The sequence below is a fragment of the Temnothorax americanus genome, unplaced genomic scaffold (genome assembly GCF_048541705.1).
Source record: "Temnothorax americanus isolate GAGA-0224 unplaced genomic scaffold, ASM4854170v1 Scaffold18, whole genome shotgun sequence".
NCBI lineage: Eukaryota > Metazoa > Arthropoda > Insecta > Hymenoptera > Formicidae > Temnothorax > Temnothorax americanus.
This window is the reverse complement of record NW_027509318.1, coordinates 921,889-946,835: the sequence shown is the minus strand read 5'-3', so window position 1 is coordinate 946,835 and position 24,947 is coordinate 921,889. Positions and strand designations below refer to the sequence as shown.

The following is a 24,947-nucleotide window of genomic DNA, read 5'->3' as shown; positions in this document are numbered from 1 at the left end:
ACGTCTATGGTGTGGCATGTTGCTCCCAATAGACACCGTCGTCGCTCCGTCGATCTTCGCGGCTTCATCTTCGACACGCATACATGCTCACGCATCCGCGCTATCTTCCACACTATGCGCTCTTTCAATATCTAAAAGCCGCGCATGAGCGACGAAAAGTCACAGACGATTGTGAGGACACCTTCAACCCCTACTGTATACGGGGGGTTAAAGCGCAAGCCTCGAATCGATCTTCCACCCCCATCTTTCCGGGCGTTCGCTAAGAACAACCCCGGCCGACGACTCTGTTGTCGACCCAACAACAGTTCAAAACCGCCCGAGACCCACGGCAAACATGGCGTTGGATTTCGCAGCGACGTACAAGGTTTTGGTGCTGGGCGACTCGAACGTCGGCAAGACCTGTATCGTGCATCGCTATTGCGACGAACGGTACTACGATACTTACATCTCGACGATAGGTGAGGAGACACGCGTATGCGTATGACCGTAAAAATATACATCGGGTTTTCCATTCACCCGCGGCGACCGCCTCTGAAACCGCTTTGTTGAGTCGTTTCAACGACTTGTTGTGACGTATCTTGGCGCCAGTTGCGATTGGTTTGCGACAGCTCGTCTTCTCTGGTACAATAAAGTCACGCGCTTTAATTTTGCTCCGCGGGTACTAAGAACCAATGTATGGGTTCCATACATCGTTGACACACGTAGGCGTTAATTAACTCTCGGCTATTATCGATGAGGTCACGTCTTTGTCTGTAAAGTAGATTTTACATACTATCGGGAAAAAAAATACGTTCTACCACAATTTATTTTTCTGACATCGTTCTAATTTAACGCGTTTAATGCATTGTCCTCATTTTTTCCATTTGTGAAACAATGAGAGACAGAGTCAACTATCTTTTTGATCCTCTTTGATGATGAACTTAAATCAAATATCACTTATATTTTTAATAAGAACAAACAAACACACACACAGTAATAATTACTCTATTTACCAAATTTAGGTGAACTTGCAAATTGACGAATGTGGCATACTTAAATGTATATATATTCCGTAAAATGTATATTGAGTTAGCATCGATCAGCTGATTATGCGGTTACATCCGGCCTTCGATGTTGCGATGCAACTGTCTAATTTTAAATTTACTGTCAGGCCGAACTATTTCTGGCAATTGTCCCGATACAAGTTATCATAATTACAAAAATGTTCGAAAGATATATCCTTGCTTGTGTAAAAATATTTTAATTAGCTATTCGCTAACTAATTGCTTATTGTTCTCCGTTATAAAGAGTAATTCAGCTCCATACATCAGGTTTTAATCATCCTATTTGCACGCGAGGAATATATGAAAGTCTGGTGTACAAACTGTTGCAATGGCCATCTAATTAATAATAGCATCTAATTGTTCCGTGCTACAAACATAATTAAAGTGTATCACGAGTCCTTGATTTTATTTGAACTTTAGAATTTGCTCGGTATTTAAATATCCCGAAAATATTTACGCATAATAGATGTAAATGGCGAATATATCTGCAGGTATTGACTTCAAACAAAAGATCATTAACTTGGACGGAACGCCGATTAAATTACAAATCTGGTAAGTATTAATTAGTCCTCTCTCGTAAGTTCTTAATAGATAGTTAATCGTCAAGTAACGTTTTAAAATTAAATAAAAGAGTAAGTTCTTTTCTAAAAAAAATTTAGAATTTTAGTTTTTATTTTTAATTCTCTTGAGTTTTACAAAATAGAATCTGCATGTGTAAAACGGTAAAATGACAAGTCGTATATATAAAAACAGAATGAAATAGCAGAAAGCATATCTGTGAATACATCTTTTTTTTTAAAGGGATACCGCTGGCCAAGAAAGATTTCGAACTTTAACAACAGCGTACTATCGCGGTGCCATGGGTATCCTTTTGATGTACGATGTCACTAGTTTGGAGAGTTTCAACCATCTGTCGTACTGGCTACGAAATATCCAAGAAGTAAGATTAAAAAGATTCTAAACATAGAACATTACGCGAACGGAAATAAACTCGCGCTAATTACTTTTTAAATGGTCACGTTTATAAAGATCTTAAGAAGCTCCAGAACAAGAATTTAAAGTGCTAAAAGATTACTTGAAATTTACGATCCGAAAATGTCAAGTGGGAAAAGTTTGAAGAAAGTTGATAAAATATGTTAGAAGATCACAAGTTGCACGTACCTACATCGACCACTTAAGCGTGTGAAATTCAGAGTTTAATAAATTAGACTTTTAAAAAAATTAATTTTACACAAAAGAACGTTTCCGTAATTGATCCGAAGTCATCCTAATGCAATTGTCATACGAGAGCATGAATCATAAGCAATTCCGTCGTTTGCATCACAGAATGCGTCACCAGACGTAGTAAAAGTTTTGGCGGCCAATAAATGCGACGCAACCGCGAATCGCGCTGTGGAAGCTGAGAGAGGTCAAAAGATCGCTGAAAACTTTGATATGCCTTTCTTCGAGGTATCGTGCAAGGAGAACATCAACATCGAGGAAGCTTTCCTCACTCTAGCCAGAAGAATACGGGAACAACGGGGTCGCCGGGTAAGACTGATTGCTACGAAGAATCATTTCCATTGTATTCCTGCATAGTTTTAAAAAAAATATTTTCAAGTGTACTTAAAAGCTATAATTTTTACATTATTACTATTAAAGTTACATTCTGCATCAAGTAAGTTAAAGCGAAAACTTTTCTTCGGGAATATAATAGAAGAGATTTCTATGAAACGGTTCTTTCCTCTCTTATCTTTTGTAAGCTTAACGGGACCGAGCTTTCTACTAGCGCAATGAACAACTGCGTTGCAGGCTAGCCTGTTCGAGGCTTCCGAGAGAGAAGGCGCGGACAGTATAATTAAGGCGCAGTCACCGTCTCAACAAGGTGATGCCTGGAGATGCAGCTGTTAGTTCGATGGACGATCAGCGGAGGTTTATCTTGCCGGTTGGAAGTTTCGACGGCAGCCAAGAATTAAATCCGGGGACAAAGGATTTCGTCTGTTCATCGTGCACAAGGGGAGGGAGAATCGCTCATGTCCATACCTGTACATATGCGATCGTGAATCGGTCGTGAATCGTCGAACGGAAATCGACTTGGACGACGCGAAAGGTGTTCGTATATATACCCTGCGAGGGTGGCAATTATTCACGCTACTACCACACCATCTGCAATAATCGCAATGGATATTATAGGTATTATCTCAAGAACCCTGCACCCTATTACGCGCGAAAGTCCGAATGACGATGTCGCGCGTCGTAGCGTAATGCAGCGGCGGTAGCACGAAACAAATGTGAACTGCCGCGATCCTGGATCGTCGTCACACAGTCATGATAAACACCATTTAGGAAACATTTGTCGCCCGTGCGAGGTAAACTCTCGCTCTGGATAATACGAAAACACATCACGTACACGCACATTACGGTTAAGCCCGAGTTACGAGTTTTGAGATTATCGCAAAGTTCTATCTATGATACGCGATTTTACGTCATAGATGTCTATTTATACTGACGCGAGTCACGTTCGTACGAATGTAGAGATTCGACGAAGAGCTTTTGCTACGAGGTAATCGGAATGCCTGAACGTATCATCGATCAGACGCGTCGATATAATTGATCTGATTAATTGTAGGCCGGTTCCACGAATATCGGTTGACTCTTCCGAGTAAACTGATGATTTTTATTCCGCGCGAGTTTGACGTAATTCAAAAATATTTAGCAGATCAGCTGGGAGAGAAAAGACTACAGAAATTTATGAGACAGAAATTCGACGAAAGGATCGCGAAATGTGTATTTGTCTACGAACAATTTTTCGAAAAATCTCGTCGATGTTAGACTTTCGCGGATCAGACGCATTCATTGGGTATAATCATAAGCAGTTTAAGAACGTTCACTTAGATTCGCTTGGTAAGGCCTAACTAAAAGAAAACATCTTCTCGACGCTATTAAGGCATGGCACACTTTTGCAGTAATCGACGTATTACTATTCTAGTATGTCTACCCGAGAAAGACATCGTCAAGCGCATTGTGATTACCGTCTAAAAAAAAAAACGATATTACTATATAAGACTTGCGATTACTACCGATGTCTCTCAACGAGGACCAGGGTTCTTCCCTCAGGGAAGGACTTGCGCGATTACGTCGGGATTATTTGATGCACAGATGCCAAAGTTTGCATAAATGATTGCAATTTTTTTTATGTCGAGTATTCGAAGCGAACACTAACAACCAAACTATGAAGAATAATGTTTATTTTAATATCGAGATGTGAATAATTTTTTAATAAACATGTGGTTTTCGAAGTTGAAAGTGTTTAACGAATTAAACAAAAATTCAATCTTAATCTTTTAAAGTTATAAAAATATTTGCTGGAAATGACAAATTTAAGTGAAAGAGATGAGTGTTAAAGAAATATTCAAGGAAGTATTCTGGAGTATTCTAAAATGTTTCGTTTAACTAAATATATCAAAGAGACCGCGATTTTTGCACTATCGCACGCGAAGCTTTCTTTAAAAGAGATAACATTGACTGTTTCTACACATTGATGTCGAATAAAACTTTCCTTCTGCCTTGAGAAAATGGTGTAGCGTAAGACTAATAGCAAATGCTATTTGTACCCAAAAGAAGAATCGTTAATTCATGTGTTCATAAAAAAATAAGCCTGTTCTCAGAGCCTGAAGTGAAGTTTCGAAACAAGGCCGAATCGAGACGAGCACTTGACATCTGTATATCAAACCTTTCATATCGGTGCACACACGTGATAATCCACGCTTAATTAATGCGCTTTGATAATCGTGATGGAACATTTTCCGTGATCCGTATTATATTCGACGTTTCGCGATAATGCAATACATTCTACTACAGAATGTCACAGCACCAATCTTGTTTCGCATAAAAAAATAGAGCACTTACGTAATAGTCGTATGGGGGAAGAAAAAATGATAATAGCATCCTTGCATTTTTCACGAGCCATATTTGCGGCCGCAGGGTTTAAGGTCCGTTAAGGTTCGAGAGATTATGTTAGCTGGCATGTAGCACACTGCAATACGTACATGTTTTTAATACGTAGCGTAAATCGTTCGATTTCTAACTTTTAAATGTTGAGAGAGTTTTCTTAAATAAACTTATATAATAAAATTAAGTTATTTCGATTTTTATTTACTTTTTAGTCGATGCGTTTACTTGCAAGGCAGATTTACTGATTGCGTCATAGTAAATGGGATTGGAAAATAAATTGGATAAGAATTTACATAAAATATAATTATTGAAAAAGAAATATATATATATAAGGCATATAATAAAATGTATAACTATTTCAACGACAACAAGAAGGTTCATTATAAAAATTCGTTCTTCAAGATTTGATTGAACCTTCAATCCTATTCGCGAGTCGTTTTCACATTACAAGAAATATTTTCCCTATTGTTTAGAGAATTATTCGTATTTATTGTATCGAGAATCACATTATAATTAACAAAACATTGATGGTTGTCGGCCTTTCGATAAAATCACTTTCACCGTTCATATTTCTCGTTTACGCTGGCAGAAACATAAAAGCCTTTATTGTGCCTATCAATGATTATAAGAAAGAAAATAAAAACGAAAGGAAAAGATATAGATAGGAGATAGATACGTTGTACGAGATATCGTAACAGATCGTTTTATGATCGAGAGGAAAACTATGGAAAGGTAACGCGATGTGTGTGATGGTCGAAGCCCGATTGAAGCTACAATTAAAATCTCGTTCATTATTATCTCCGAGAACATTGTATCTTCGGGATTATGCGAGAGAGAATCGACAGATACTTGCGATATATTATTGTTTTCTCATTCGTAAGTACATATATCTTAAAAATCGAATCTCTCATCTTCTGGAGAATCGCGAACAATTTCCACTGCTACGATTTCTGATTTATATACACAACCCAATCACAATTCCGCTTCAGGCTCCATTCACGTGCAATTCGAACTGCTTTGCGAATGGCAATCTTGTAACTCTAAACATCTCCCGGTGGTCCGATAATGAGGGCGCCCGCGAAATTTTGCGAAAACTCAATTCGCGCTTTTTCGCACGCTTGCATCCGTGATTGCAAGTTGCATCGCGACACAGCCGAGAGTCCAAAGAGCGCGTGCACTCTTCAGACGAGAAGCGCACTATATCCGTCGCGATCGATCGACGTTGTAACGATGATGCCGACGAAATGAGATCACTTCGCGAATCGCGCACGTTAACGGAATACCTATAGTGATCGCCACGGCACCGCACCGTTTGTTTTTTCAGCCGCAATCCTAAACGTAATGCTTTTACGGTATAGGCTTTGTACCACATTTTTGTGCAAGACGATATTATATAAATATAAATATACATATATGTATTATATATACACACACGATAACGACGGTATATATGTATATTTGTTGCTTTTATATATTTATAAATCGCGGCGTATTTGTATAAAAATACTATGGAATTCGATTGTTTCGCTCGCTAAGCAACCTACATGTGCCCTTTAATTAGCAATCAGGATTTCCCAAACTTAAAATGCGGACGTGGACTGAACTCTTTCGATGCATATTTTCTCAAAATCTAATGTGGCGTACCAAAACAACGAAACTAATGTATTTCCGCGAGTTTAAACGAGATTTCGCGTAAATCGCTTTTAAATGAATCTGAAGTCGCAGTTGTGTCAAAAAATTAATGTCGCAAAAATATTTAGCAATTTTTTTTTTTAATTCGATCATGAAAATTTGGATGAAATAAGCAAATGTCTGTATCGTTGTCAAAGGACCAGTGTATATATCTCAAAAGTTTGGGAAACCTTGGATTATCGGAGATTAGATGCGGTTAGAGAAATTTGGTTGTCGAATGTGCTCCATTCTCGTCAACTCTTCTTTAGGTGCGCGCATGATTTGTCAAGACTATCATTAATTTTCGTTCCGCGGAGTATTTGTAACGAGAGGAAAAGCACCTGTGGACGATGACATTATCTTTTTTTAAAATAAATGTTTCTAGTCGAGATAAAACGGCGCGAAGAGGCAAGAGACGTAGAAATTTTTTGCGTAAATTTGTTATAAATACGGCGACGTAGAATTGGCATTCAAATGTAGAATTTTCATTAAAAATGCAGGTGCTTGTTTCTCGCAAAAAATGTGGAGAAAGTAGTAAAAAACAGGAGCCAATTTGTAAGAACGGCGTCGCCCACGTGAATGGTAGAGTCGCTTGTACAAATTTTTTTTTTAATTAGGAACGCTGGATCGTTTGCTTCATCGAAGTGCTTGATTTCTCGTCCGAAGCTGGTCTTCGGCTGAAGAATCTCTTGAAAGAGAATCTTTTTATATGACTTAGTTTAAACTGCCACGTATGTGCGCGCGCGTGCAGCGTCGTAACTAGCGTTTTTTTTTCACGTATCGTGAGTCCAACGGTGTTTTATCAAATCAATCATTCCGTAACCCTGTCCTTGAGATTCCACGAAAAATATGCGTGACGAAATATCGGGATCACGCGTTCGCGCTGAAACCCTTTCACCTACCTTGTATTCGCACAGATCTCTGTGGCATTCTTAGTCTGTAGAGATTTCTGATTTCGCAAAATTTCTTATAGAATTCGGTTCTACAGTTTTGTCTGGATTCTAGGATAAATTATGCAAAATCAAAAATATCTTTAGTTCCATTTTGCATTCTAGTTACGGCTCTGCGAATTTACAACTCTCGATTTTCAACGACTTTTGCGATTTTTCAACGATATGATGAAAGTTTTTCGATAGGAATCAGCTGTGTTTTGGTTACGAATCTTGTTAAGATATATAGAGATGAAATAGAGTGGCTGATCGCGGACGAATAGTTTCGGCTGGCAATTTTTTTAAATTTGGTATCAAATCAAGCCGACGTTCTTCGTAAAAAAAATTGTTAAAAATTTCTCGTATCGATGCTCAAAGTTGCAAAGCAAGAAGACTTTGTCCGATTACCGAGGAGATAAATGTGGGGATGTTAAACGTGCGATATAACGATAGCTTTTACAATGTTTCATTTGTCATTTTATCACCTCACCCTCAAAAGAATGATCATGTTATTACATAATTTAATTCAAACTTCGCGATCGATTATCTAAATGTATAAGTGTATAAGAGAAGTTTTTAAGTTTGTATAGAGAAACAACTTGTTCAACTCGATGTCTGAATCAATAATAAATAAAGATACACACTTTTTACCTACAACATACCGCGCCTTCTTCTTATCGGAGCACAAGCTCTATTCCGAGATATTTAAAAGAAGGAAGAGAGAAAAATTTAATCAGTGTTTATCGCCGAAGAACACGAAAGACACAAGCGGAACAGAAGAAATAACCGGGTTAAGTACTCATACTTGACAAAAGTAAGGAGGAAAGTGAGGCTTGATTGTAACGCAACGGTTCACCGAGTGCGTGACCCAAGTGTGTTAAACGAATTGCTCAACCGTACGACTCACGCACACGTTCGGAGGACATCTTTAGCATTCGCCGCGCATCGCCAATACGTGATAGTCTTCAGCGATAAGACGCGAACGATTATCGGCGTGAATCAGCGCATTGAAAATGGAGGACGACACGGCACCGTTTTCCAGCTGAGCGCCCGCGCTGAATCGCACGCACCAGGAAGCCCACGGAGAAGCGCGAGGTTCCCCCGTTGACAGGTAGGTATACGCGCGCGCAGCGCGCACATTGCGCTGCGTTGCGTCTCGCGTCTTCTCTCTACCTCGAAATGGAGAACACGCTCGAGCTCGAGCTCGCGCTCGTCAACGCGGGATTTAGCGGATTGTCACGTCCGCAAATTGCACGATACGCGGGACGTAGGCCGGCAGTCGCGTGTCACGTCATTCGACGTTCAAGATCGCGATTGTGCCGTGACAGTGGAAAAAATTAAACGAGAGACTCGGAAATCTCGGAATCAACGATCGATAAGGAGAAGTCAGATGTCCGATATATCGAAAAATCCCGTAGATTCTGGAAACAAAGAAATAAAAATAATCTCTCCAAGGCTACAGATAATACATTATATTATCATCGGCCAACATCCTCAATATTGTCCCTCAATAGATGTTTAAAAGATATTCTGCTGATCTACTGGAAAACGCATATCTTTTCGCGGATCTGTTTTGACTAGGCTGAAATAGCAATGTGAAATAGTAGCACGTGCGCAGACTACATACGCCACACGATATAACTTAAAGCACGTGCGCGTCATGGCTCACATTACGGCAAGCAACGCGCGTCCATTCAAACAAGCGCGTCGCGTCGAGAGATGAATCACGCAGGCAGATGAGCGAGGCGCATCTCGTTCGAGCGCCCATCAGAGTCTCGAGCGGAACAATCCGGCTACTCCACCATATTCCTTCTCGTTTAAACGTGCCGAAGTCGTGGTTGCGAACGTTCGAAGATAAAATATATTTGCCTCGTTTTTCGTTAAATTTCTCGTTGTAACTAGCTTCGATTTGATGCGGACTGCTGAATTCCAAGATTAAAAGGCAAATGTCATCGAACTCGTAAAAATTGTGTGCCGTACGTCAGGCTCCGCAACGCGCGCCGCCTGTCCCGCCGTTCGACTAAGCATGGCGGTGGACGACATGTTCCGTGTCGATGGCCTCTAGAGCAGGTGTCATGCGCACCGCTTTGCCCCGGAGATCGGAGCTGCCGAGCCGTGGTCTCCGAAGCGTAAGATGGCCGCGGTGACAGATACGAGGAGCTGTCAACTCCGCCCTGGGTCCTAAAGCCTAAATTCCGTGTCACGCGGCGGGCCGTTTCCGCGCCGCGCGTCGCGTCGTGCTAATCTCCGGAGTTGCGTCGCGTTGCATCGGACCGCATTGCGATGCGCGAGTACGCGAGTCCGCTCGGGACCGTCCGTCAGACAGAAACGCACCCAGGCAGTCCGAGAACGCACGTCACCTCGTAACCCGTACGTATATACGCGCGTTTATAAAGTTTGCTTCCGCGCGCGCGACTCGTTTCTCTTTCCTCTCTCGCGAACTCTCAACGTTCTGCGCGACGGTCGATCGTACCGAGGCGTGTCGGCGCCGCGATAATCAAACCAGTTCGAGCCGATCGAACTCTGCCGCCTCGTCGCATTGTAAGGCTGTTTTTCCGCAGGAATAATTTTCGCCGTCTCGTCGAGACTGTTCTCTCAATCATGGAAGCGATAGTGGAGTATAATTATGTGGCGCAAGAGGATGACGAGTTGACGCTAAGGAAAGGTGACATCATCACTGGGATCAAGATGATGCTTGGAGGATGGTGGGAGGGCACCCTGAGGGACAAGCGTGGCATGTTTCCCGATAACTTTGTTAAGGTATTACGCATCGAATCATCCCTTTTATTGATTTATCATCTCTGTACACTCATAGATTCTCACGCGGAAATATTTGGCGTGCAGGTATTGGACTCATCCTCGACCGCCAGCGGAAATAACGGCAGCGAGACCGTAAGCAGCACGAAATCTGACGAGAATGTCACCTTAAGGAATGGCTCCGGTAGACGTTTCTGCAAAGTCCTCTTCAGTTACGAACCTTGTAACGAGGACGAGCTAACTTTAGTGCCGCAAGACTCCATAGAATTTTTGGGAGAAGTGGAGGAAGGATGGTGGAGAGGTCGCCTCAAAGGTAGAGTCGGTGTGTTTCCTTCAAATTTTGTTTCTGCACCTGCTCCCGAAGAACAAGAGAGGCACAAGGAGAGAGACAAGAAGGAAATATGTAGAGTACTCTTTCCCTATGAGGCTGCTAATGAGGATGAGCTTACTTTAGTTGAAGGAGATATAATCACCCTTTTCTCTAAGGATGCGCTGGACAAGGTTTATAATCCATCTGATTAGTATTAATTAACGAATTAACGTATAATAACAGTAAGTACATGATTAGTATATTAAACATGTATAATAATTTATATAGGGTTGGTGGAAAGGAGAATTGAGGGGACAAGTTGGTTTGTTCCCTGACAATTTTGTCGAAGTGATTGGTATAAAAAACGAATCCCAGGAACAAGATTCCCAATGGCATGAAACATCGTCGCTAAGTGCAAAGTCGATCATTAGACATTCCCATCAAGTGAAGAAAGTCGAGAAAGCGCACGTTAGAAAAAGTCTGGATACCAGGAATGTACATTCGAGTAATATATCAGGTAAGATATGATTATTTCGTATCGGAACGATACTATTTATTTTGCGTGGGTATAACATATGCAATTTTGTATTTTACTAGATCACTTCCCTACTCTAGACGCTGCTAAAAAGGGCCTATCTACATTGTCGTCCACCTCAACGTCGTCGTTGACATCTAGCGGAAGCGGAAACGGCGATAAGAAAACGGCCGGTAGCCATTCGATTATATCGAGCCTAAAGCGTTTCGTAAGCGACGTAGGAAATAATAACGGGATCAGCAACACGACGAGTATCGCTTCGGAGTGTCGCGAGGAGTTGGACGGCGTAGAACGAGGGGAGGGCACTCCGCTTTCGCATTTGACAGCTTCTCGCGCTAAAGCGCCTCGGCGACGTCCGCCTTCGTCGCAGCATCTACGCCACGCTGCTAGATCCAACGCAAGCGCGTCCTCGACGCTGCCAACCGTTGCCAACGCTCTTTTGGTACTATGACTTAAAACAAGCATTAACATCGTGCATTAAATTCTGAATAAAAAAGTATTGATTTTAATATCTTTTATAATTTGTAGGAAGATAATCTGTCTAATGGACGCACCGATGGAACCACGTTGGAACAAATACCTGATGAAGAAACGGACGGGCTTGCGGCAAAAGCGAGAAGAAAAGCACCATGGGTAATGCGCCACTCTTAGAGATAAAATAAACAGAATATATATCGCGTTCATTAATCTTATCGTTATATTAATATCATCGTCGATTCCCTGCAGGTCGAAGAATTGAAGATGAATCAGATGGAAAGGAGAAAAACCGCTACGGTAGAGCGAGTCGATAAAGTGGAAGTTAAAAAGGAACGAAATTTCTCGCGGTAGGTTTCGACTTTTTTTGACGACTTATTAAATCCGTTACTTATGTCGCGAATATGCGAATATAATGTACATTATCTTATCGCTCGTTAGATTAATGACACAAGGAAATACCGCGGATTCCACTAACAAACAGGATACCGATAACGACGATAGCAAACCGAAAGATAAAAGTCCGAGAGCCGAAACAAGCCCCCACGCCGACCAAAGTCCTAGTTCATCTGGTCAACCTGCCTACGTGCCGTATGCCCTCTACAGTAAATTATTGGAAAGGGTAAATATTAAAATAATCCATACGCTATTAAATTTTCATTTCAGTACGTTGCATGCACGCGAGGACACGCGATATTAATATAAATTGCTTCAACAAGGTCGCCGCGTTAGAGGAGAAACAAGCGGTATTGCAGGCGACAATAGGACAGCTCTCCGAACAGCTCGTACCTCTTCTCGCAAACGCATCGGTTAACAGCAAAGTATAATACGTGTATCGGTGTTAAGAGAGGAAAATCAATATTATATTTATCTGCCCGTACTACCACTGTGTTGTTTTCTCATTAAATCACATAATGAGAAAGAAACTAATACTGCTAGAATAACGTTTATTGCTATTACTGTTGTTATATATATATATATATATATATATATATACACACACACACGTATATATATTTATTCATTTGGTAGTATACGTTTATTGTTTGCTCCGTCGATGCAGTATTCGCGTGACCCGGTTAAAAACGGAACATTCCATATGACATTCTTCGTCTGTAAAAGTATTTCTTTTTTATTTGATTTTCGATAATTTAACAGATCTCATTGTAACTGCCGGAATTGATCACTCTCTTGATAATCATAACCCATTTACGGATGCTTAGACGTTCGCAATCGCGCAGCTTAAGCTCCACAATTTTCATTTCAAACTCACGACACATATCAAATTATGAGACGCAAATCTTCAATGTACATTTGCACATATTCTAGATTATTATGACAAAACTTCCCTGTTATCAGTAGCACGAAAAATCTTGCGACGTAAAGTTCCAAAAAGAGAAAAGAAAGAAGGAAAAAATAGCGCAAGTGTCCTTCCAGATGGGTGCCTGTGCTTTTCTTGTACCAATTTGCATTTTATTCATTGTTTTATGTTACTTATTTACGTATATATTTTAATAGAATTTACGAAAAATTGCTAACTATCTCTCTCTCTTAATTTTATTATCACAGACGATAAGATTACTTGGAGAAAAGGATAGAAAAGTACTTAAATTCGTAGTTCGATAGACGTAAGAATTATGTGATTCTTTTTTTATTCAACGAACGCAGCTGCCTCGCGATAACTGCAATGTGTGATGATTTGCTGTAGGTTTCTTTAATAATCTGAGTGCCAATGTAAGCATTTTTTTTTGTTTATTGCATTTCCGAGATGCCTCATTCAACGATAGTGATAAGCGATTCTCGTTGATTTTTCACGAGAAATATCACCGGACTGCGGACCGAAATACGCGACTCGTACAAGTCTAATTCGACGCGTTCGCGTCGAGCCATTTATTTTCACCCGCTTATCGAAGCATGTTCCGCTCCGGAGCGGAATGTCTTTGAAACGGTGCTAATAGCACGATATGTGATATATCGTAGCGTCACGTGGTTATAATATACATATAGGAATGAGGCACAGCGAGAGAGAAACATTTATGAATGAAAAAACTTCTGTTCTGTCCTAAATATCATGAAAGTATCATGACAGGACGATAAAACTAAGAATGCATTGTAGGCCGCTTTGAACGACAGATTAGCAGCTTTGTTCGATACAATCGCGAAACGTGTTGAATATGAAAAAAAGTTTTTATTTTTTTTATGAAAATGGAATTTTAAGTAAATATGGTGTAAAATCTAATGAGAAAAGATTAGAGATATATGAGAGGAAATACGAGACGCTATTTACTTTTTTATATCAGTATATATATTCCATAAAATATATTTAATACTTTAACTAACAATAGTGGACTGAAAGCTATTTCCTCTAATCAGGTTGATATAAAAGAGACTTTATTTTTATGCAGATATGCATACATTGAATAATATGTATATATATACATATATATATATATATATATATATTATTCTCTCTCTCGTCTCCATTAATTTTTAGCAATCAATAGTTCCATACTGCGGAACCTGGCAGGTTTGAAAAGCAGTACAATTATCATATTTACTTGATAATCGAATGTGTATATGTTGGTCGAATTACAATTTATCAATGTACCGCACAGTGTTTAAGGTTCGTGTACAAAACGAAATATATTTTGGGGCGGCTCAATCACTTAATAATGTCTCGCAAATATACTTTAACTGCATAATGTACGTTAACAGCCATAATAAGTTTTGCAACAGATTTTGCAAGAAAAAAAATTTATATTATACGTTAAGTGAAATATTTTCTAAAATTAGAGAGGAAAAGTTACGATGAAGTAAAAAGAATTATTATTTCAAACGTAAGTTTTTATTTTACATGTAATCCGTCCCCATTAGAAAGAACATTAGAAAGATACCAATATGCAATTCATAAGTTGGCTTAATTATCTCTCATAAGACTATAATATTTGAATATATATATATATATATTTTTTTTAGTAATTAAATTTATGTATTGAATAGTTTGCACATGATTTTTTCCTTCTATTTTTAGAGAAGGTATCATTTCGATATATTGATCTAAATCATTCATTATTTAAAGCACGCTTTTATCGACATACATATGCTATTTCGAAAATTTAATCGCAAGGCATCGCAAGAATAGCTCGAAGTTAATTAACGAACTCTAATTAACGAAGCGCAATGGCTTTTAACGACGGAGGTACCTCTTTATATTTGTAGAGTATCGTAGATAATTTTGAAGCGCTTCTCCTTGCATGGCAACTCCGTACAAGATTGTATTAATTTGCATAATATATATGTAACGCGTTCATTTTAACTAGAACTCTCAAGGGCAACTCTCTCAATCGGCATCTAATACTGAGACCATATATGCTTATAAAAGAAAGTTCAAGATAAACGAGACCACGTTTAGATTTGTACGTCGTTGTATAATCACCTCTTTTTATACTTTTATATTTCGCTGCAGATCAAGTCGTTTAAACGGGACAATTTTTACGTGAATATATGTTCACTCACATGGTATACAAAGCTTCGGTTTTCGAATGCGACACCATTATGCACCTTCTTGCAAGTGTAACGCGTGACAATAATAGGTTTTAAGCGAGTTCGGGAGAACTTTTGCTGATTTTTTTCTCTATAATTTATACGTTTTGAGTAGTCATTTTATAATCAGGATCCGTGGGAGCTGAATTAAAATATTTGATTGCATTTTATGTCTTTTGGAGATATTTTTTAGAACGAACAGTTGTTTGTCAAGTATCAGTTAGTCATAGTTTCGCACTATTGCAGGTACATCGTCTTCCCTCATAATAATCTCTTGCGATCCAATCGTTAAATAAACACAATCATTCACCACTTTAATGTTAATGTGACCATTTTGAAAAAAACGATATAAATGCGTTAATTAGAAATTAGACGTGTACTTAGGAATTTATAACGCCTTTCCGTTCGTCACCGTTGAAATGCAAATGGGTGTTTCCAGAATCATTGAGAAAATGTTAATCTGTAAATATAACAATGTTGAGCATTAATTCTGCGCATCGAGTGAGAACATGCGAGAAACGATCGTAACGAAATCTTTATTCTAAAAGTATCGCGTCCCAAATATTATACCTAATGCCAGTGAAAATCGACAGATTGTAATCGATCGTGTATTAATCACGATGCAACTATCCCTCACACGCTTTCTCTCTCTCTCTCTCTCTCTCTCTCTCTCTCTCTCTCTCTCTCTCTCTCTCTCTCTCTCTCTCTCTCTCTCTCTCTCTTTCTCTCTCTCTCTTTCGATCTATCACTATGTACGGCGCTATGGCGAATAAATATCGCTAATGAGGTTGTTAAGACTAATATAATGGCAGACTTATTTCTGATTGCGTGTTGTTCGACATCGAATCTTATCGAGATCACTTTTATATCACGCTTGTTCTCGATGAATGTCCTGTCGAAAAGCGTCGGACGCATGCGGCAGCGTACAGCTGTCTTGGCTGCATAGTTGCTAAGTGATATCCCTGTAGAAAGCATGCTCTAGAACGTAAGGAGACTGGAGTTAACGACCCGAGCGAAACGATTTTTAATGTTATTAACGTTAGGCCTATTATGTACATATACATGTGTAAGCGCAGCGCGATCGAGTGAGAGTTATATAAATATATTTTCCCCTCCTTTGTCAACGTGTCCAACCGTGCATACTTCGGATTAACAATCGTACCTGTAAATAAAGCCATCGGAGAGTGAAGTCACTCTCTATATACGCAATGCTGGAGTCCTGTAATCCTACATTAAAATCTCTATACATATTTAATGTCTGCCTTCATTCCGACCTTATCACTCACTGCTAAATGATATCTCCGCAATACAAAAGCAGAACAAGAATGGTCCGTATTGTATGTGGGAATTAAAGACGGTGAGAATTGATTTGAGTTAATCCTATACATATAATAATATGATAAAATTCAACTTTGGTATACTTAATTCGACCCAACTGGCCAACTTTATTTAACAGAACGCTAAGTTTCGACCTTGGGTTTAGGTCCTTTTCAAGCGTCACAGATACAAAATTGTTAATTAGTTAGGCATAATGCCTGCTACGCCACATATGATAACAAGTATACTTCTTGTTTCTACTTCAATAGTCGTTCAGATCGAGGTAAGAGTTTCTTTAATAAAAGTTAATGATTTGCGTTCGCGTAAGTTTATTTTTATGTCAATGTACAATTGTTATTTTTTCTTAATGTATAATTGCATTTAATACAATCGTATTATGTGCGACGATGATTTTTATGAGTTTTACGACGCTGCTTCGACGATTCTTCCGGAGACAACGGCGAGAGTTCGCAGATAAAAGGCAGCGATGCGCGACAAGGTATCACTTTCCAGAAGGGCAGCGAGTTTTTGGCAGGCGACTTTGTGAGAGCGACACAGCCCTTCGAATACGACGGTTCCCCCTCGCCCCATGCTCGATAGTCGAAGCAAGACAAGGACTCGCCTGTTAAAAATCATATATTTTTCAGAGTTTTCTGTCGAGATATCTTTCGGTATGCGGCTTGAAAGATTATCTCGCTGCAAGCAAGACATATATGTGGTCACGAATTACCGAATTCGTTCTTCCAAATTCTCTCCTTGTTTTCGCTGCTCAGACCCACGAATCTGGTAAGATTATGTGACACGAATTTGCCGAGGCCTTCTGTGCGCTCCTCGCTAATTATGTGCGCGAGCGATGCGTTTTGCGTCTGGCAGAAACTTCGTGCCTCCGTATAATTCAGACTTTCGGACGAGAGCATGAACATTCCCGCTTTGGGAATACACTCCATCGTGGCATTCACTGAAAGTAAATAATATTTAATTACTAACACGTCGAAAGAGCTTACGGTTCGAAAAATAAATTCGCGGGCGCGTATATATATAACATTTAATATGGTTTGTGTGTGTTAATGGACAAATTTCATGGCATGATCTTTACGCGGGCTCTGATGTGAATAATTAAAATTGCATTTACCGGGCGGAGATAAAATGTGGTACATGCTGTAATAATTGCAATTTGGGGTAGGCACGAGGGTGGTCATATTGTAATCTTCGGGACATTGGAGAGCTTGACACGAGTTTTCTCGCCCACCTGCGTGTCAGTAAAGAAACGTCATAAGAATATACGCCAGGGAAATTACACGAAACGTACGTTGAATTAATCACGTTAATTGAACCGACTAATTACACCGCGTTTTACAGCACAGTTGCACTTGTAATTCGCATTATACGTTCCGCTATAATCATGAGGGCCTATCACGTGAAATGATCATAATTACACGTCGCAATTACGTTTAAATGTTTGCCATTCGCGTACCGGTGCGGTTTCTCGAGGAAATAAAATTGAAGGCGAGGGCTTTCTTCGACGCGGCGAATTTTGCGCAGTCGCTCACGTTGGAGACTATCCTTCGCGATATGATCGGTTGACTCGAGCACGAATTGTTCATTATTAGATCGTATTGCGGTAACTCGTGGCGATTGATTAAGCAGCAGTGATCGCAGTAGATAAATGAATACGCTGCACATATAACGAATAAAAACAATATCAAGTTAACGCTTGGCATTTCGTAAATATTTTAAAAGGGAATACGATTAATTATTTCGGGGAGCACCGTGGACGCACTGCGACTGATGTAACGCGCGTTCTGCATTTTCTTTCTGACGATGGAAATGCAAATGTTACGTATTTCCGACTTCGGAAGTACACATCAATCGGACAAGATAATTGTGCAATTGTGGAAGCATTGAAGTCGTGCATAGTAAAAGATAAAACAAAAGCGATATCGCGGTTCAACCTCGATGTCTACTATTTTCTAATAATTTACTTCTTCAATTTATACGTTTGTCCTATATATTTTTTTATTTCATCAGTTTGGTCAAGCATTATTTTCTAAGAAATGAAATAGGATTATTTTTAGAAACAGAATATTATTTTTGTTTGTGATATCTAAGATATTTTTATTAATAACGAAACGTATTCCTGTAACAATAATAATTACAAAGATGTGTATGTATATTATATAAACGACTCGAGATATCTACAAACGGCATGGCATATCATAAAAGTAATCTTTATCTCGAAATTTTCATGATGCTATATCAACAGTACAGTTTCACGTCTTTTATGTTCTCGTCTCCTGTATGTCCTGCCTTTTGTGCGTGCCGTCGCAGAAAGGTCGGTTCGACGTCTGCTTGCAGTTGCACAGCCAATATTCCTTAGTCTCCGAAACAGTGAAACGTATAGGTCTGAGCTTTATCTTGAGGAAAATGTCTCTGTGCGTGCCGTCGCAGAACGGCTGGTTTCTGCTTCGTCCGCAGAGACACCACGTGTAATTCTTGCCAGCTTGGAGGTGTATTCTAAATGGCTTTTTGTCGTATATCACTCCGGTTCCAGATTGTTGATTGGCACTGTACGTATCCTTCAGGGCATTCGTGGGTATCGGTGGACCGTCGGTTTTTGTGCAAAAGCGAGAGACCTGGAACATTTGAGAAAATGCCGAGCTAAGAGCGAAGCAAATTTTATTTTACTTCCTCTAGAAGAGGCCTATAATTTCGAGCTAGATTGTTAGGTCGATTTCAACAGCTAGGTCATCATAATTTTACCGTATCATTGTTTACGAACATTAGTTCAGGTTAGGGAGAAGGTTAAAGGCGAACAATAAAGCAGAAGTTTGTTTGTCATATCGACGACGTACATTTTTGTGATAGAAACCGCTCGGACGTGGGAGTCGCGAAAATCGATTTAGTACGCTCATTTCGTTGAATTACGTTAGTCACTTTTGAGCGTAGCAACACGCACTAAACTGAGAGCAACAATCGCACTCAAGAGAGTATCAAATCAACAACGCCCGAACGCCGACCACGTTGCCGAGCGGAGCACTATCAGCTGCAGCAACGTGTTTTCTTTTTTTTTTTTTTTTTTTTTTTGTCTGGTTGTGCCCTCTCCATCCAGCATCAATGAGCATACTACTATACTGCGTAGCCCACAAGTTATTCAGCAAGTAAAGAAGAATATCAACATTATCGACCATGATGAAGTTTACCACTAGAGAGAATCCTAAGATTGCAAATGTCAGTATTTTTAAATATTTAAATAATGTTAAATTTCGAGAGCAAGAACCCAATATTTAATTGTTGATTTAGAATAGAAGTAATAAAAATTCGCGATAATTTTTTTATTGTGAAATTTTTGAATTTCTTAACAATTCACTATTGCAAATAAAAGCTAAATAAATCTTATAAGAAAGTGAGAAAATCATGCAATAATGTGATCAAGCGGATTAATTTAGTGAATTTTATCTTATTGCACGCATATATATACACATGAGTGAAATTATGAATTTACATATACTGATCTACATATCAATCTCTAACTCATCTCGTGACATTTACGATCGTTATACTGATACTGGAGCTATAACATTCGATTACGCGCAAGTAGCTTTTGATGCAAATTGGCCGATTAGAAACGTCGTCGCGTCCCATTCACTTTCGTTGAAAGTGAGGAGGACAAGTACATACATGTATGAGAAGCGACAAGTATAAAAGAAAAAAAAGAGACTTATACTTCTGAGACCGCATTATATAAAATTTTACATCGCACGGCGATCGCGTGGCGCACGTAAATGCAATTAGAGGCAAATATTTAATCCAAGTCAAACGGCCAATAAAACTGGATTACGATGTAGATCTCAACTTGTTATTATCTTAATTAAGCGGCATATATCGAATGAGCCAATCCGACATTCTCGTGCTCGCGAAAAAGGCGAATGTAACATAACAAAATAAACGAGTAACATGCTAAAAAGATGTGCGCGAAGACACAGAAACGGCCTGCCTTTATGTAGTAGAACGAAGATAAGAGAAGTAGTTTGCATTTTATGAATGCACCGCCGCGAGATGCATTTGCGAGGGTAATTGACCATTCACGACGCCGTGAAGACGTAAGTGGAGCGAACACCATAGTTATCCCTCCGAGATTCACGCGTCTATCGATTAGAAAGCCGACGATAAATGCGTGGTAACGAGCGATGAGTATCGGAAAGAGACCGCGTTCGAGTAGAAATTAATCAACACAACCAAAAATACGTAGAATACTCAATATGGAAAATGTTAATGTGTTGATTTTTTTAATTAAGTTTTTCCTGAGAAAAAAGATGGGTTTTAAATTAAATTTATTAACAAGTGCGAAAGAATTATCAGTCACAGAGATAACACTGCGGTTAAGTAACCACAGATTGCACATCGCGCTTTCACATCAGTCGTAACTTTTATATCAATTTTTATCAATTTGTTTATATAATTAGCGGCACACCGCAGGCAAAGCGCCGTGCAACACAAGTAGCGGATCGAGTGGTATAAGACTCTTCAAAGATCGCTTAATCCTATTTGGGACCTACTTTTAAAACGTGCGGGAGAGAAAGTAAGAGGAGCTGCCGATGGAGTGACGCCGGTCGCGTGCTTGAGAAAGTAAAGTCCCTTTCGCGCATAGAGATGTACACTTGCGTATACACTTGCGTCGATATACGCGGCTGTGTACATTCGCCGTACATATTGTACTCGCCAAGCCGATCTATATGGGTCGCGAAAGGAAGTTAGTGTGACTAGCGATGCATTAGAGGATTGGAGTTTCATCTTGACTCCCTCGTCTCATTAAAAGATTATTTACATTCTACAAAATTACTTTAAATTAAATTCTAATTTATTATGATATACAAGAGGAGAAATCAATGTAGTAAAACAAAAACTAAGATGGAAATAAAGCAGATCTGAGAGAGAGATTAGTTAACCGTTTGATATCATATTAAGAGCAATTCGCTTTAGTACTTTATTTAAGAGATCACCCGTACGTGTTCAATATTACATTTAACGCACGATGCACAATATTTTACGGAGTTTCTAACAGAGTTAATACATCATTTATGAAGCAATAAGCCTTGCAAATTATTGGAGCAAATACGAGGGAGGAGTCTACTCATAATAACACATTTTCCTTTTACGAGGAAGATTACATGCAGATTCCTTTTAAATCGCTCTAATTAACGTCACTCTTATGTGTTGCGCATACAGTAGTAGCCACTTAAGACGATTGTTTTACGATTTTTGAGATAAAGAAGATTTTCTTTTCATAAGCTTGATTCCTAGAATTAAACTTACCTAATGTATCTCGAATATAAAGTAATGTTACGCTTTTTAACTTTTCATACTCTGATCTTTATTAATTCTTAGTCATTAACAAAATTATGTTATGTTATTGCTCTTCATAATAAGCGATAAATAATGGATTTAAAATGTATGAGTATGATAAATTGATTTTTTTTTTTAATAAGAATTTTTTTATATTTTTGATATCATGCGATCGTGAGTGGTTGGTCACCATTTATATCCGGTTTTAAAGATATACGCGCTTATCGTCCGCAACATAGATTCTATTCTATAATGACGCGCAACAAAGTTGCTAACGAGCTTATCGCTTATCGCATCATAAGTTCGTCAAATATACATCCTCGATTTCGACAGAGGATACAACCGCATTCGTCGTCTATCTTTTTTTCTCTCTGCGGAAATGATTGCTTATTAGATAAACTCGTTACTCAATGCTCGCCAATACATCAGTGTAATGACGTGTGTTGTACTTACGACGTCATTCTTTTAGCCTGCACGCATCATTTTCGCAATGTTCCTCCGGTTAATATTACTGACGTGCGTTAGCCATTACATTCCATCGATGTTTATCTATTCACGTCACAATAGTTGCCTGGGCATGTCATGTATGCGCAAAAGACTGATGTGCAATGTCGCACCGTCGCCTAATTACATCCTGATGGTATCTTGGGCTTCCTTTAACGTTGCACAATAATACATGATCCTGTTTTTCCTTTTTTTTTCTTTTCTTTATATTAATATTTCCCTATATATTAATTCACAAATTTGCACGCGTCTGAAACAGCTAACAATTTGTGCATCGATCTTTTAGGAGTTGTGGATTGCATGCGATCCGATATAATTCCAATTACAAAATAATATATACCTAAAACATTTCTAAGTACATCAGGCATTTTACTTAAAAAAATACTATAATTGCTTTTAGACAAGTTTAAAAATAAAAGATAAACGTTTTGATATTCCAGCTTGTTTACTTAATTATTACATATTACAAACATGCAACTCTGAAAGATCTAAATTTCTCTTTCCGCGCGGGGTAATAATCGTTATAGAGAGTGATATCTAAAGAAGAGAAGAAGAAGAAGAAACTCTCCAACTTCCGGCGGTGAGAGACATAATTTGTTCGTGAACCTGTCGCGGAGTCGCGATAAACGCGATGGATACACCGGACTTTCGAAGTTCACGGAGAAAGTTATACTTGGTTGACTCTAGAAGCGGGTGCTATAAGGCGACTTATCTAGACAAATAAAAGAAGCATCGATGATTTCGCGATCGTACTCTCCGGTTTCGACCAAGTTCTTGCACACCTTGCGTACATTCCCAGTCGCGAGTCGCTCTCTACGACAGAATCTAGTCGAAGAACACTTTCGATTTTAATTCAGCACATTCTTCATGCCGATTTTCCTTTTTAATGGATGCAATTCACTGCTCACGAGCCTCATTAATTAGATTCAAATAATACATTTATTTTTATGTTGTGTTAAAGCAAGCACACGAAAAGCATCGTATATTTGGCGACATTAAAAATTAATTAAAAGTTGAAATGTTACAGCAAAAAGATAGAATTGAAATGAAATTTCTAATTACGAGCAATAGGAAATTTATCACTTCGCTAGAACTCGATCTCGCATATTTAATGGTTTATGTTGTCACTCTCACTAATGCGGATGTATAGACATTTCAAGCTTGCTGTGGTCAGCTGGATCGTTTACACAAAGAGTTAGTTCATGTAACAAAATATAATTCAATGTCTTAGTCGGAGGTCGGAGGTGTCAAAAAGGAGAAAGGAGCTAATAACACGTACATGACGTATGTAGCATCGCTTACTTTCGTTTTCAGCTAGAATATAATTTGCATAAATTTTTAACGTTTATATACACATAAACCGTACAAGTTTTTATAGTATGATTTTTCTATTTTATATTGCTAATACGTGCGTTAATTTTTTGCAGCAACTCTATAAGTCAGATATCGCCACGATTCTTTGACTTACAATTAGAAAAATTGTCTGAGATTCTAAAGTTATCGTATATATATCGATGAATCAACTGATGAATCAACGCGCACACATTTTTATCATAAAATGTCACTTTCTCGGTTTTTTTATGGGACTAACTCGTCGTTAAAAAAAAAAATTGATTGCCACATTCTCGTCTTACGTTCTTGCAATCGCAATATTACCGAAACGGATCCACGAGATCCGTAATTTACACGATCAGCGCGCAGGAATGTTATGATAATTGACGGAGGCCGATCTCAAAAGTGATTAAGACTGTTTGTCATCGTTCGTCGATCGCAAAGTTCTTGAGATAATCGCAATTCGTCTCCGTGCGAATCCAAGCATGACAATAGCACATCAGAGCACTGCTCCGAAAAATAATCTTATTGTAATTGTCCCATCGCCTTTCTTCAACTTGTCACCGACTTTCTCCACCGCTTAAATAATAATTTACCGCGCAACGATTTCCCGATGCCCATCGTAAATTCGCGAGAACGGGAATATCTCGAATGAAACGGCACCTTCTTTTTTCTAATATGATTGAATTGTCGGCCTCAACGAGTTAAGGATTTGTCTAAAATCTTAAATCGACTTTACAAAACAATTCCACTAGAGATTTAAATAGCATTAACTCAGATCGTGCGAATGTTTTATTAATTATCTTAATTAGACTATTAATCTATCAATCTGAAGAACGTGGTGCATGCAATTACTAAATTGCATTATTAAATATGTATAATAAGAACGAGACTTTATTTGTAACACCCAAATTCAAGTTTCCTCTTTTTCATGCTCTTTTTCAGTAAAACAATGGTCAGTAAAACAACGCTCATTCTCAAAACATTCTCGACTGCAGTTAATTGTCTTGATCTGCTTCCTAAATATTCACAGCGACCTAGTATAAAGCGTGGAGAAATATTACGAATCAGAGATGTATTATTTTTTGAACTTTTAATGCGGTGCAACAGGCGAATGCATTATCATGCATTATCAAATGCATTATCATCTTTATATATGAATATATGTGAACATATACCTTAATTTTATAAATCGAGAATTTAAAAAGAATTCTTCTTTTTTTCTTGCTATTTGGGTTGTATATAACATATCTGCT

The 24,947-nt window shown here is 38.7% G+C and overlaps 4 protein-coding genes across 7 annotated transcripts; 2 read left to right on the top strand and 2 right to left on the bottom strand.

Moving 5' to 3' along the window:
- The first annotated feature begins 93 nt into the window (after positions 1-93).
- On the top strand, positions 94-4,945 carry LOC143896384 (ras-related protein Rab-8A-like). The gene is made up of 5 exons (XM_077404237.1): positions 94-458; positions 1,535-1,595; positions 1,845-1,983; positions 2,370-2,573; positions 2,835-4,945. Exons 1-5 carry the CDS (start codon positions 335-337, stop codon positions 2,931-2,933), a joined length of 627 nt encoding a protein of 208 aa, XP_077260363.1. The 5' UTR covers positions 94-334; the 3' UTR covers positions 2,934-4,945.
- Positions 4,946-9,663: 4,718 nt separating this feature from the next.
- On the top strand, positions 9,664-16,445 carry LOC143896156 (uncharacterized). Of its 2 annotated transcripts, none has more exons than XM_077403755.1 (9): positions 9,664-9,946; positions 10,138-10,336; positions 10,421-10,834; positions 10,932-11,160; positions 11,259-11,620; positions 11,707-11,811; positions 11,905-12,002; positions 12,094-12,274; positions 12,372-16,445. In XM_077403755.1, the coding sequence occupies exons 2-9, from the start codon at positions 10,178-10,180 to the stop codon at positions 12,477-12,479; spliced, it is 1,656 nt and encodes a 551-aa protein (XP_077259881.1). In that variant the 5' UTR covers positions 9,664-9,946; positions 10,138-10,177; the 3' UTR covers positions 12,480-16,445. The 2 variants fall into 2 exon arrangements, with proteins under 2 accessions (XP_077259881.1, XP_077259880.1); XM_077403754.1 differs by having other exon boundaries at positions 9,666-9,946; positions 11,241-11,620.
- Positions 16,446-16,585: 140 nt separating this feature from the next.
- LOC143896158 (C-type lectin mannose-binding isoform) lies at positions 16,586-18,551 on the bottom strand. Of its 2 annotated transcripts, XM_077403756.1 has the most exons (4): positions 17,987-18,551; positions 17,645-17,761; positions 17,243-17,470; positions 16,586-17,134 (listed from the first exon to the last, which is right to left on the bottom strand). In XM_077403756.1, exons 1-4 carry the CDS (start codon positions 18,231-18,233, stop codon positions 16,908-16,910), a joined length of 819 nt encoding a protein of 272 aa, XP_077259882.1. In that variant the 5' UTR covers positions 18,234-18,551; the 3' UTR covers positions 16,586-16,907. The 2 variants fall into 2 exon arrangements, with proteins under 2 accessions (XP_077259882.1, XP_077259883.1); XM_077403757.1 differs by lacking the exon at positions 17,645-17,761.
- A 126-nt stretch (positions 18,552-18,677) lies between these two features.
- LOC143896159 (CDGSH iron-sulfur domain-containing protein 3, mitochondrial) lies at positions 18,678-19,578 on the bottom strand. 2 transcript variants are annotated; one of them, XM_077403758.1, is made up of 2 exons: positions 19,365-19,578; positions 18,678-19,145 (listed from the first exon to the last, which is right to left on the bottom strand). In XM_077403758.1, exons 1-2 carry the CDS (start codon positions 19,422-19,424, stop codon positions 18,792-18,794), a joined length of 414 nt encoding a protein of 137 aa, XP_077259884.1. In that variant the 5' UTR covers positions 19,425-19,578; the 3' UTR covers positions 18,678-18,791. The 2 variants fall into 2 exon arrangements, with proteins under 2 accessions (XP_077259884.1, XP_077259886.1); XM_077403760.1 differs by having other exon boundaries at positions 19,273-19,411.
- Between the last annotated feature and the right edge of the window lie 5,369 nt (positions 19,579-24,947).

Bases quoted from the DNA above. Each gene is read 5' to 3' on its own strand.
- LOC143896156 (XM_077403754.1), top strand. From the start codon at position 10,178: ATGGAAGCGATAGTGGAGTATAATTATGTGGCGCAAGAGGATGACGAG. The intron at 10,835-10,931 runs GTTTATAATCCA...TAATTTATATAG, and splicing joins CTAAGGATGCGCTGGACAAG to GGTTGGTGGAAAGGAGAATT. The intron at 12,275-12,371 runs GTAAATATTAAA...TGCTTCAACAAG, and splicing joins ACAGTAAATTATTGGAAAGG to GTCGCCGCGTTAGAGGAGAA.
- LOC143896384 (XM_077404237.1), top strand. From the start codon at position 335: ATGGCGTTGGATTTCGCAGCGACGTACAAGGTTTTGGTGCTGGGCGAC. The intron at 1,596-1,844 runs GTAAGTATTAAT...TTTTTTTTAAAG, and splicing joins CCGATTAAATTACAAATCTG to GGATACCGCTGGCCAAGAAA. The intron at 1,984-2,369 runs GTAAGATTAAAA...TTTGCATCACAG, and splicing joins GGCTACGAAATATCCAAGAA to AATGCGTCACCAGACGTAGT.
- LOC143896159 (XM_077403758.1), bottom strand. From the start codon at position 19,424: ATGAGCGTACTAAATCGATTTTCGCGACTCCCACGTCCGAGCGGTTTC. The intron at 19,146-19,364 runs GTACGTCGTCGA...CAAATGTTCCAG, and splicing joins GCGGTTTCTATCACAAAAAT to GTCTCTCGCTTTTGCACAAA.
- LOC143896158 (XM_077403756.1), bottom strand. From the start codon at position 18,233: ATGCCAAGCGTTAACTTGATATTGTTTTTATTCGTTATATGTGCAGCG. The intron at 17,762-17,986 runs GTACGCGAATGG...ACTGACACGCAG, and splicing joins TTCCTCGAGAAACCGCACCG to GTGGGCGAGAAAACTCGTGT. The intron at 17,135-17,242 runs GTAATTCGTGAC...GATTTTTAACAG, and splicing joins AATTTGGAAGAACGAATTCG to GCGAGTCCTTGTCTTGCTTC.